The sequence below is a fragment of the Pinus tabuliformis genome, chromosome X (genome assembly GCF_031772625.1).
Source record: "Pinus tabuliformis cultivar Carrire ecotype Pingquan chromosome X, CPIR1, whole genome shotgun sequence".
NCBI lineage: Eukaryota > Viridiplantae > Streptophyta > Pinopsida > Pinales > Pinaceae > Pinus > Pinus tabuliformis.
Genome location: NC_142308.1, coordinates 273,771,750 through 273,784,590, shown reverse-complemented (window position 1 = coordinate 273,784,590; position 12,841 = coordinate 273,771,750). Strand labels below are relative to the sequence as shown.

The following is a 12,841-nucleotide window of genomic DNA, read 5'->3' as shown; positions in this document are numbered from 1 at the left end:
GAACATCTAGGGGGGCCATGAATGCCTCTCTTTTGGAGTTGTTCCCAGGTCAGAATACGGCCTTTGGTAACCAGCCATGTGAAATGGGCCACTTTCGGCCACCAATTTCTATTCCATATTTGTTTCCAGGTACTTGTCATATCCTCTGGTTCTCTAGTGTTTAAAATATGATAAGCTTCTTTAATTGAAAAATTTCCTTTTATTGTGTGTCCCCATCTTAGAATGTTCGGTCCAGATCTTATGGGTATTCTCCTTGTCTGCATTTCCTTTTGATATAACTCTTTTTGCTCTCCAGCTATTTGATCCATCCATTCTTCTGGACTCTTCCAGATTCTCCATACTTCATCTTGTCTCTCCATCTTCCAGAAGTCCTTGACTAAATTCATTCCTTTCTCAACTACTTTTTGGCCTATGTCTATTAGGGCTTGCCATCCGCTCATTCTTTCTCTTTTCTTCCAAGCCTTGTCCCAGAATCTTGCTGAGTTGCCATCCCTGATTTCCTAGAAAGCATGTCTAGTTATCATTTCTTTATTGAGACTGGCTAGATTCCATATTGTCGACCCTTTCGGTGTATCCCTTATCCTTAATATTTCCTCTGGTTTTGTAGGAATATTATATTTTTTTGTCCATATTCTTTTCCATAGGTCGTTTCCTTCATTCAACCAGTGCCACCACAACTTAGCATCCATTGCCTAGTTCAGAACATAGGGATCTCTAGGGCCTAATCCTCCTTCCATCTTGCTTTTCACTAAATCCTTCCAAGATACCAAGGACCATTTCCTTTGATCCTTCTGACCTCCCCATATAAATTTTTCGAAGATGTCTGTCATCTTTACGCACGCTCCTTTTGGGGCCGCCATAGACGATAATTGATATATTGGTATTGATTGGAGTACTGCCTTAACTAAAACTGCTCGACCCGCAAAATTCAGAGTTCTGAAAGACCAATTTGCTAGTTTTCTAGCTATTTTCTCAAGGGTTTGTTGCCAGTTTGACATCCTCAAGGGGTTTAGGGCTAGCGGTGTTCCAAGATACCTGGTTGGGAGTTCTCCAGAGCAAAATCCCAGGGTTCTAGTCAAGAAATTTCTGATATTTCCAGCAGTGTTGAAAAAATATGTGCAGGATTTGTCATTGTTAATTTGGGTACCTGACACTGACATAAAAAGGTCTAAAATTGCTTTAATTCTGCGGGCTTCTCTGAGGGACACATTACCAAACAACATGATGTTGTCAACAAATTGCTGATGGGTAATAGGAAGGTTATTACCCCAAATTTGGATTCCTTTGAGATTCTTTTCTCTAACTTCTTTTCTGATTTATCTTCCTAGGCCTTCCACAACTATGATGAACAAGAAAGGAGACAGAGGGTCCCCCTGTCGGAGGCCTCTAGATGCTTTAAAAGGCTGGGAGGGGTTCCATTCACTAGGATAGAGAAATTGGTTGACGATATCATGGCTGAGATCCAATCAATCCATCTATTACAGAAGCCAAAAGCTCTTAAAACTTCTTTCAGGTACTTCCAATTCAAATGGTCATAGGCTTTTGGGAGGTCAAGTTTGATCATCATACCAGCTTCCTTTTTTACTTTTAGAGAGTGCACTACTTCTTGGGAGACCACCAGCTCGTCCAATATTTTCCGACCTTCAACAAAGCTTGTTTGCTTTAGGGAGATAATGCTAGATAAGAGAGGCTTGAGTCTTTTAGCCATTAAGGTAGCTATAATCTTATATATCAAATTACAGAGGGCAATAGGTCTAAAGCCCTAAGGGACTTCTGACTTATTTTCTTTAGGAATTAGAGATAAGAGGGTTGAGTTTAGGCTTGTACTTACCTTTTGGTTCCTTCTTGATTCTTCCACTACGTCCAGTATGTCTTGGCCCAGGAAATCCCATCCTGCTTGGTAGAATTCCGCCATGAATCCATCGGGGCCTAGGGCTTTATTCTTTTTCATTCCTTTCACTATCTCTTCTACTTCTTCCAGAGTGGCTACCCTCATCAAGGCTAGGTTTTGTTCTCTAGTGATCCTGCTCGGAATCTCATTACAGATTCTTTCAATAGCTTCACCTCGGTCAACATTGGGTTTCGTGAGGAGATCCTTGAAATGCTTCACCAGGGCTTGTTCTATTTCCTCATGCTGCGTAACTCTTGTCCCTGCTTCGTTTTTAATAGAGAAAATTCTATTTCTTTGCCTTCTTTGGATCATTGCTTGGTGGAAGAACTTAGTATTCTGCTCCCCTTCTCTTAGCCAGTTTACCCTGGATTTTTTCCTCCACAAGATTTCTTCCTGTTTTCGCCTCTCTTCTAGTTGCCCTATCAAGATCCCTTCTTCTTTAGCCAGGTCATCACTTCTACCCGTATTTATTATTTCTTGTTGGATTTGCTTCATCTTCTGTTCTAGCATCTGCTGGTCTGTGAGTATATGTCTGAATTCTTCCTTATTCCATTTTTTAATGTTTCCTTTCAGTTCTTTTAGTTTCATCTGAAATATCTACATTTTGTTTCTTCCTCTCTGACTGCTTTGTTTCCACCATTCTTCTACTTTCTTCATAAAAATTTTATCCCTGAGCCAAAAGGCTTTGAATCTGAAGGGCTTTCTCTTAGGGCTAGCTTTTATATCTAGTTCAGCTTTAATCGGCCAATGATCCAATCCCATTCTGGGAAGAATTGCAACTTTAATGAAAATTTCCCAATTTATGATCTGTTCTGACAGTAGGAATCGGTCTAGTCTGGAGGCGATCTGGTGTCTGCCTCCCCTCCTGTTATTCCATGTATATATTCCATTTGTTGTCTGTATGTCTACCAGCCTTTGAGCTGCTATCCAATCTCCAAAGGCTTCCATGTCTATCTCTGTTCTCCTGAGCCCGCCCTTTTTTTCGTTTAAAGATTTTATCATATTGAAGTCTCCTCCCACTATCCATGGTGAAGCTGGATACAGGGATCGCATGACTGCCAGGTTCTGAAGAAAAACCCTACGCTCACTCTGTATATGGGGCCTGTATACGTTTGATAAGAGAATCCATTCTTGAGAACCTAAAATTCTAAATCTCCCTAAGAGGATTCGTGGTATGCTGGTCCAATCTTCAAATTGGACTTCCTCTGGGTTCCAAAGGATTGCTACTCCTCCTGCACTACCTGTCACATCTTGACCAATGATCTCATAATGCGGCTTGAAATTGTTCATCACTTCTTTTAGTTTGCTTTCCCGTAATTTTGTTTCTTGGATTAGAATTATATTTGGCTTATCCCTTTTGAGTCTCTCTTTCAAATATCTCTATTTTCCCTTACTGTTCAACCCTCTGATATTCCAAGTTGTAATAATCATTTCAATAGTTTTAGGGGTTGTTGGAATACCTCCGAAAATGGTACAACTTTCCCTGAATGCACTAGCATATCTCCTACCATTTGAATGGTCTCACTCATAGGTCTCCTTCCTCTTTTCCTTCCACCTTTCCCTGTGGTTCCCATTTCTGTGTTCTAATCTCCTTGTGATCCAAGTTGCTCTGGTTGCTTTGCTATCCATCTTCCTCGTTTTTCCTTGTATCTTTGGAACATGTCTTTATAGAGTTGTTTATGGTCATCTGGTATAAACCGTTCATCTAGATGCTTCCATTCCTGTAGAAGTTTCCTCGTGATATGTTCTTCCTCTCCTTCTTTTTCCTGCTGCGGGTCGATTTCCATTTGGATCTGTTCTTGTTCCCGATCTCCCTTCTCTCCCTCTTTTTCCAGTTCTATGTTATTCGTTTCCTTGTTTTCCTTCCTGTTTTCTTTCTAGGCTTCTCTTATTTCTTCTTCCTCGTCTTCTCCTTCCGCTTCCATTTCTAGATCTCGCAGGACCTCGAACTGGTTCTGGCTTTTCTGGGTTCCTTTTGGGTAATAAGGGTTTATTTTGGTCTTTCCTTTTTGGGATCTCTTTCTTCTCTGTACTTCTATAAGCCCTCCTTTGTTTCCTTCGTTCATCTTCCTCTCTTGCTCTGTATTTCTCTTTTCATCCCCCTGGTTTGTTGGGGTGTTTCCTTCGTTCATCGGACAATGTTTAAATAGATGACCATACTCATGGCACTGTCTGCACCTAAATGGGATGTGTTCATAATCAACTGGCTGTTGCCAGACTTCATCGTGATATTCTATTTCAATGTGGTCCGGCAGTGGTTCTATGATGTTCATGTAGACACAGATCCTAGCATATGATGTATATCTGCCTCTCTTGGTGGTTTCTGCTACCTTCACAAAAGTCCCGATTGAGTTCCCAATTCCTTCTAAAATCTCTGGGTCCCAAAACTCTATCGGGAGTCCAAATAGTTGGACCCAAACTGGTGCCGCTAACATCCTTTCTTTTTCCGGATTGTAACACTCTTCCCATTGCCTCATGAACAGTCCTACATTATTGAAGAAATATGGTCCTTCTTCAAATATCCTCTCCTTATCTTCCAGATTTGTGAATATTACTGTGAAAAAACCCTTTGCCCCTAATTTAAGATCTATATGACCTTTGGGTTTCCACTTTTGTTGTATCCATTTCATCAAATCTTTCTCAGACGGCCATGTTCCTACAAACTTGCAGATAAGTGCATGGTCTTTCATATATCCTCTGTACTCTTCTAATTTATTATTTGGAATTACAAACCTGGGTTTTTTGGTTGCCCACGGTAGACATTTGTTACCTGTCCTCGCCTGCCATACTTCTCCCAACACCGGCACATTCTTGCCATGATTTCTAGGTCCGTCATTTGCCCCGATTCGACTTGATTCCCCTGCTGTAATTTCCTTGTGGGAGGGGATCTCTCCCCCCCCCCGCTTGCTTCAGTCATTTCTCCACAGTCTAGCTAAATCTCAATGACCTCTGCCCTTATTTTAATTGGCAATGTTCTGTTGTGTGGTTCCGCAGGTGGCACGGGGTCCCCTGCACCTGGCCAGGAGCAGGTCCGCCTGGGGATGCCTGTTCCCAAACCCTAACCCTAGTTTTCCATCGTTCTTCTGAGCGCCCTTAGCAAGAGCAATCTCGAAAAAAAAAAAAAAAAAAAAAAAAAAAAAAAAAAAAAAATTAATAATAATAATAATAATAATAATAATAATAATAATAATAATAATAATAAAAAATTAATTAAAAAAATAAAATAAAAAAATGTATAATAAAAAAAAAATCAATAATGATAATTAATTATTATTATTATTAATAAAAGATAAATTTATTTTATTTTAATTATTATAATAATCTAACTAAATTGATTAGATTTAATTAATTAATTAGTTACTAAATCTTATAATTAGATACTAATTACTATTATAAATGTTTAATAATTAATATTGATATTTAATTATTTTGTTTTTATATAGGATAAATTGAAATTATTTTATTATAAAATAATCGATTAATTAATTAATTAATAGATAATACACTGACTAATTGTTAATATATGTTAATTCCAAACAGATTGTTTAGTAATCCAGATGCTATTATAATAATTAATGTTATTATAAATATTTAATGATACTAATATTAATTATTATTATTATTATTATAAATTTATTTTATTTTAATTATTATAATAATATAACTAATTTTATTAGATTTAATTAATTAATTAGTTACTAAATATTATAACTAGATAGTAATTACTATTGTAAATGTTTAATAATTAATATTGATATTTAATTATTTTCTTTTTATATAAGATAAATTGAAATTATTTTATTATAAAATAATTGATTAATTAATTAATTAATAGATAACATAATGACTAATTGTTAATATATGTTAATTCCAAACTGATTGTTTAGTAAGCTAGATGCTATTATAATAACTAATTGCTATTATAAATATTTAATGATACTAATAGTAATTATTATTATTATTATTTTTTCCCATGGAAAAAGTCGTAATTTCTATTAATATATAAGAAATTACATTTTGTAGATGCCAAGGCATATGCATATGGAGGCATGTTTGCCTTTCAAGATACATGAAAAACTGTCTAGATAAAACTTTACTGCTAATCGCTGATCCTCCACGCAGGGAGTCTGTAATAACCATATTGTATCAAAACTACCCTCAACAGAAAGAGGGAAAAAGGTTCAAAATTATATCTTCTCTGCGCAGAGAGAGTTATATATGTACCGAAACCAACACTGTTGTATCTACAGCCGTTATAATAGATATGAGAAAATAAACATGATTTTTACAATGAGATCTACAAAATCTTGGGCTTAAAGCCCGATTTGTCCATGTTCTACAAAAGGTCTGTGGTAATATTGATGGTGAGTACCATCAATCTCCTCCTGGATCAACCAGTCATTGCCCTGTAGATGCGTTGCCTCTTTTGAAAGTTGATCAGCCTCCGAGTTTTGTTCCCTGTAGATATGTCGACAGACAAAGGAGTCAAAAGTGTCTATCAATCTACGAGCTTCTCCTAGAATGTGCCTTAAAGTATATGCATTGCAGTGTGATGCATTGTTGAGCCAATTACATACAATTTTTGAATCACCAAACAATTGAAGATGTCTGCAATGATGAACTAATGCAAAGTAAATGAGATGTTTTGTTGTGCAGAGTTCAGCAAAGTTGTTGGTACCCGTCCCCAAGTTTATTTGAATTTTAAACCAATGGGTATCATTCAGGTATAGTATGGCTCCCCCACCACATCCTGCTTCCTGAGCAGAACCATCAAAATATGCCCATGGTTTGGATTTGTCTATGGTTTCAGGTATGATGGTGCGCGGAGGGGCTATGTTGTCATCCTCGGGAAGGAGATCATAATCAGAGATAATATGATGTAGTATGGAAGGCCAGTGAGGGTCCTTGAGATTGAAAATGGACTGGTTTCTAGCAATCCAAATGGCCCAGCAGACAAGGAGAGGCATGTTCCTGGCTTTTCCTTTGTGGGCTAGGCACCAGGTATTCCAGGCCTCATGGAAGTTGTTACCGTGCCAGGGGTTCAGGGTAGGGAAGTGTGCTGTAATACAGTTCCAAAACTCCTTAGTGGACGGGCAGTTCAGGAAGAGATGTTCGGTGTTCTCTTCATCAAGTCGACAGAGATGGCATCGAAAGGGACCATGAAAGGATCTTTTCATCAGATTGGCACCAGTAGGGATCTTGTCAAATAGTATGTTCCACAGTAACAGGCGAGTGCGGGGGGCAGCCTTGAGTTTCCAAAAAGATCTCCAGTTCGGGTCAATAAACAGAGGTTTATGGGGGTCCATGAGCCTGATGTATCCTTCTTTTGGGGAATAAGTTCCATTTTTTGCGAAAGCCCAAATAATTTCATCAGGTTCCTCTAATAGTCGGATATGGGCCTGTGTGAGAGCTTCAATGTAGAGTTGCCAATCCAGTCTCCATTGTTCAGGGATATCCAATTCGTGTGCCAATTTCCATGCCTGATGTAGGACGGTGGAGTTATTGCGGTCGCCAATATGCTTGATGTAGATAATGCCCCTGTAATTTAGGAATCTAATTAAATCAGCTGGCAACCTGTGTGCATTCCCACATCCCACCCATGGATCCGTGCCAATACGGACTGTGTTTCCTTCCTTTATTCTCCAGGTAATTCCTTATCGCAGAAGGGGGAGCGCGTTCATCATTGCCTTCCATATGTTGGAGATATTACTGTTCGTGGGGTGAGTCTGTCTGAACCAATCCATCAAATTCAAAGGCCATATGTATTTTGCATGGGCTACCCGAGTCCAGAGACTATTAGAGGTAATGAGTTGCCAGCCCAGTTTAGCAGCCAAGGCTTTCGAAAATAGCTCAAGTCTTTTTATGCCCCATCCTCCCCATCGTTTTGGAAATGCTATTCGATCCCATTTGACCCAAGCAAAAATTTTCCCAGGTTGATTACCCTTCCATAAAAATCTGCAGCAAATATTTTGGAGCCTGTTCAGAATGCCTTTTGGGATCCATGCTAGGGTCATCCAAAACACAGGAGTGGCCTCGATAACTGCCTTAATGAGGATTAATCTGCCGGCCCGGGAAAGGTATTTGTGGTACCAGATCTGTAAGCGTTTTTCCACCTTTGCGATAAGCCACGTCTAGTCTGCAATCCTGTATCCGAGAGGCTTTAATCGGAAGCCCAGGTATTTAAGCCCGTCGTCCAGATTGAGTGCAGAGAAAGGAAAACGCTGGGTAGTATAAATGGACTCATGCTGAGTGCAACCGATAATGGTAATAGTGGATTTTCCCTCGTTAATCATCATCCCCATTGCCTGTTGAAAGAGATTGAATATATTATGTAGAACAGAGGAGTCGCCAATGCTTCCATTTAAGAATATCAGAACATCATCAACAAACAAGAGATGGGTCAAATAGAAGTTCTCCGAAATCTTAATGCCAACCAACTGATTTCTGTCCCGGGCAGCAATGATGGATCTGCTAAGACCTTCCATAACTAGTAAAAAAAGTAGAGGGGAGAGAGGGCAGCCCTGCCTGAGCCCTCTCTCCGATAAGAAAAAAGGTGTAGCTTCGCCATTAAGCAGGACACTGTAGGATACATCCTTAATGCAGCTCATAATCCATTTGATGTATGCGAAAGGGAAGCCCAGGTGAGTCAAAATTAACCTGATATAGAGCCAATTTGCTCTATCAAAAGCCTTGGAAAGGTCCACCTTTAAGATCATGCCCTTCTGTTTCTTTGTCTGTAGAGTGTGGAGCAGTTCCTATGCAGTGGCGATCGCCTCATGTATCTGTCGATGCTGTAGAAAAGAAAATTGTTCAGGAGATATATGTCTAGACAGTATGGGCTTCAGGCGATTTGCGATGATTTTAGCAATGATTTTATACAAACAGTTACAAAGAGAGATGGGTCTAAAATCATTGAAGGAGGTGGGGGAATCAGATTTCGGAATAAGGGCAATAAAAGTGGATTTGATGGCCGCGGGGATATTACCATTCCTTCTATAGTCCTCCACGATCCTGAGTAAATCATCCCCCATGATGTCAAAGAAAGCAATATAGAACTCGATGGTCCACCCATCCGGTCCAGGGCTTTTATCTTTTTTAAACCATTTTAAGGTGGCCTCAAGTTCCTCCTTCGACACTGCCATCATCAGATTCTCCGAATCCTCCTGTTCTACATATCTGGGGAAGAGTTCTGCAACCCGCATTATCTCTAGAATGTTCACCTCACGAGGTGCCTTGTAGATGGATTTGAAGTGTTCATTTGCAAGTCTGGCCAGACCCTGCTGATCTGATACCATCTGACCCTGTTCATTTTGAAGCTCCCAGATAGTGTTAATGGCTTTCCTGCCATTGGAAAATTTATGATAGAACTTAGTGTTGTTGTCACCTTCTACCAGCCAGATGGCTCTGCTTCTGAGGCGCCAGCTCTCCTCTCTTTCCTTCAGAATTTGGGAGCGCTTAGAGACAAGAGTAGAGTATAGGTCCTTGTTGGCAGGTGTTAGGAAGGTGCCATTTGACGAGTCCTCGAATGTGGCAATGGCTCGTTCTGCCTCCTTCAATATCTTATCATCATTTATCCGTTTCTGATGTGCCCAGTTTCTGGAGATCCTCTTGAGTTCAGACAGTTTCCTTATAAAACCAGCAGTGTGTTCCTCCTCGTCCATTATGGGGTTGGATCTCCAATAATCAGATACCAGATGTAGATAGTTGGGGTCCTTGAGCCAGGAAGCATTGAATTTGAAAGGGCTTTTGATCTTTGGGATGTTGTCTGACAGTTCCAAAAATATGGGCCGATGGTCAGATAAACCTCCAGAGCCTACCCACTGCCTAATACGAGGGTGGAGGGTAAGGAAAGCCTCTTTGATAAGGAATCTGTCGAGTCTTCTAGCAAGACTATGATCGCCACTTCTGTTGTTTGTCCAAGTATACTGAAGTCTGACAGGAGGGATGTCGACCCATTGATGCTCTTCGAGTAAGGTAGAGATCGAGTCAGAAAGGCTGTCCACTTGGGCCAAGTGTCCCCAGGATTCACAGTATCCCAAGGAGAAATTCAAGTCCCCTCCCAGGATTATATTATCTGCCCGAAATAGTTCGGATACGAGCAGGGATCTCCAGAATGGTTCCCTCTCCACACAAGGGCCATATACATTAATAATACGAATATCAGATCCAAGAGAGTGGGCAAATAAGTCCATACCGATGAAACCTCTGCCTCCCCAAGAATTCCGGAGCACCATGGATTTGTTACAGAAACCAATAGCAGTACCTCCCGATCTCCCAGATGCGTCCATAGCATGAAAGGTCCAATTCGGTAGCCAAGAGTTGAGGATAGGGATGAGGGAGGCAGCCGAGCAGAGAGTTTCTTGAAGGAAAATTACATCCAAATCAGTCGAGGTGAGCAGTCTTCTAAGGGCTAGTTTTTTGGGGGGGCTAGCAACCCCACGACAGTTGAAAGATAAGAATTTCATGGAGGGATAGGCAGAGGGCCATCCCTTGCTCTAAGGGCCCTGTCAATTGTTTGTTGTCGCCCAAGGGCAACTTCTTCCCCCGCAGTGTGTCTGGCTTTAGAGAGCCGGGAGGGGCGACCTCTAGACGATTTGAGGGAAGTCGGGGGACAAATAGGATCAATACCAATTGCATCTGCACCCTTATCCTTAGATCTGGAACGAAGAGGGTACCGGGGGGAGAGAGGGGGAGAGGGGGGGGGGATGGAGGGGGGAGAGGGGGGGGGATGGAGGGGGTAGAGGAGGAGATCAGGGATGGGAAACAGGGGGATGGAGAGGGGGAGGGAAAGGGAAGGGAGCAAAGGAGAGAGGAGGAGGGGGTAAATCCCAGGGGTAAAGGGGGCATCGGAAAGGAAGCAGAAGGGATGGAGGGGGAGGAGGTACCCATGCAAGAGAGAGATGCAAAAACATGAGATAATCCAGAGACAGAGGAAGAGACAGGGAAAAACATACCCGCAGTCGAGGTGATGTCTCTTGCAGTGCCCGAGCTGGTTGGAGGAGGAGGCGAGGAAGGAATGGAGTCCGCTGGTCGCTTGTCCGATGCCTCGGTGACGGGGGTACCCAGTGTATCCCTTGTTTCTACAGGTACATGATCCTCCTGGTGTTGTGAGGGACCTCCTTCCGTCTGCTCAGGCTCCTGTCTCTGCTCAGAGCCCCTATTTTTATGGAGGAGAGGGAAATCCTTGTATAAATGCCCTACTTTATGGCATCTGCGGCAACGATACGGGATGCCTTCATAATCAATAATCTGCTTTCGAGATGTGTCCCTCCATTGTATGGTGATGAATTCCTGTAGCCCTCCTCTTGTGTCAAGATTGATTAGGATGCGAGCGTATGCCATCATACCCGTATGAAGGTATGACTTGTCGTACTCCATGTAGGTGCCAATCGCATTGCCAATCCGCTTGAAGATATCCTCAGACCAGTATTGTAATGGGAGGCCCGGAAGCCGAATCCATACAGGTCCAATGCCAATCTGTTTAGTCTCAGGATCAAAGAGGGGTGTCCAACGTTTCAGCAGAACCGGGGCGTGCTCGAAGTGCCAGTAGGAGGATAGGACCCAATTTGTGTGATCGGCACGAGCGAATCTCAGAGCGAACCATCCCCTCACAAACGTCTGCACGAATGGGATGTCAACCAGATGGTGACCCCATACTTCTGCTGCCCAGGCCTTCAGACGAGCGGCCGAGTAGTTCCTTCCCCTGATGCGACCGACCAGGACTCTGTCCGCAAAGTCCATGGCTTCTCCCCACTGTATGTCCTCTTCTAATCTCAGAAAGATGTCGTCTGCCTTAGACTTAAAGCACTTGTACTTTTTCTTGGTCCCTTGAGGGGGAGGGGGGTGCGATGCCCTGCTAGGAGGAGGGTCCGAAGATTCAAGTGGGGGACAAGGGTTATACGAGGAGGGGGGAAGACCATCAGCCGAAAGGTGTATGGAACCGGCGAGCGGCGGGACGGCGGAAAAACTGCCGGAAGGGGGAGCCAGGGAAGAGAGGTTGTGCGAAACAATTGTAACCCCGGTCACCGGTGGGAGAACGCGGGTGATAGAGCCAGTGAAAGGGGGGTCTAAACCAGGGTTAGGGTTTAGACATGCAGAGACGAACCCTAGTGATGACGGAGATGCCGGAGGGGTAGTTAACGCAGGCCAGGTGGGGGGATCGTCCGGCAGGACCACAGGGGGCCGGGAGGGTTCGGCCAGAGAGAAACCGGAGCTGAATAAGCTAGTCGACGTGGGAAAGGAGGAGCGCCAGATGGAAACCCCCTCCAACGGGTCTTCGGAATAATCGACGACATCTAAATCTTCCATGTTGACAGCTGCGCCTAGAAACGGAGAGCACCTCGAGACTGCAGGAAAAACGGAGGACAGGAAACCCCGGACCGGTCAACCAGGTAACAGGAACAGACCGCGAGAGGAGGCGGTTAGTAACGGAAAAAATAACCCCCGAGCATCACGTTCAGTACAAATGCCACCGGTGATACGAGACCGCAACAGGTAGAAAGCTGAAGGTGGTATCTCGCGAAAGCGACAGAGCAGTATACAGCGGCCGATCAGGAATAACCGCTGCAAAATCGAAACCCTAACCGAAACCCTCGATTGCAGTCTCCATCTCCGATCTCTTTTACTTCAATTATTATTATTATTATTATTATTATTATAAATGAATTATTCCTATTATTATGCTAACTAATATTTAAATAATTATTATTCTTTTAATTATAATATCTATTAACTAATTAATTGATTAATTCTAATAAAAGTAGTTATATTATTATAATATTATAACTTAATACAAAAGCTCTAATAATAATAATAATTATTATTATAAATGAAATATTCCTATTATTATTATTATAATTATAACTAATCATTAAATAATTATTATTACAGATACTTAATAATAATAATAATAATTAAGAATCATAAAAATAATTATTTTTAACTATTTTT

The 12,841-nt window shown here is 41.8% G+C and overlaps 2 protein-coding genes across 2 annotated transcripts; both read right to left on the bottom strand.

The window, feature by feature from the left end:
• Positions 1-692: 692 nt before the first annotated feature.
• LOC149139455 (uncharacterized) lies at positions 693-2,479 on the bottom strand. The gene is made up of 2 exons (XM_089450722.1): positions 1,832-2,479; positions 693-1,241 (listed from the first exon to the last, which is right to left on the bottom strand). The coding sequence occupies exons 1-2, from the start codon at positions 2,477-2,479 to the stop codon at positions 693-695; spliced, it is 1,197 nt and encodes a 398-aa protein (XP_089306848.1).
• Positions 2,480-2,488: 9 nt separating this feature from the next.
• LOC149139454 (uncharacterized) lies at positions 2,489-3,181 on the bottom strand. Its single transcript, XM_089450721.1, has one exon. The coding sequence runs from the start codon at positions 3,179-3,181 to the stop codon at positions 2,489-2,491; it is 693 nt and encodes a 230-aa protein (XP_089306847.1).
• Positions 3,182-12,841: the final 9,660 nt, after the last annotated feature.

Coding starts and splice junctions, on each gene's coding strand:
- LOC149139455 (XM_089450722.1), bottom strand. CDS start 2,479: ATGAAACTAAAAGAACTGAAAGGAAACATTAAAAAATGGAATAAGGAA. Junction 1,242..1,831: donor AATCAAGAAGGAACCAAAAG/GTAAGTACAAGC, acceptor ATTACCCATCAG/CAATTTGTTGACAACATCAT.
- LOC149139454 (XM_089450721.1), bottom strand. CDS start 3,181: ATGAACAATTTCAAGCCGCATTATGAGATCATTGGTCAAGATGTGACA.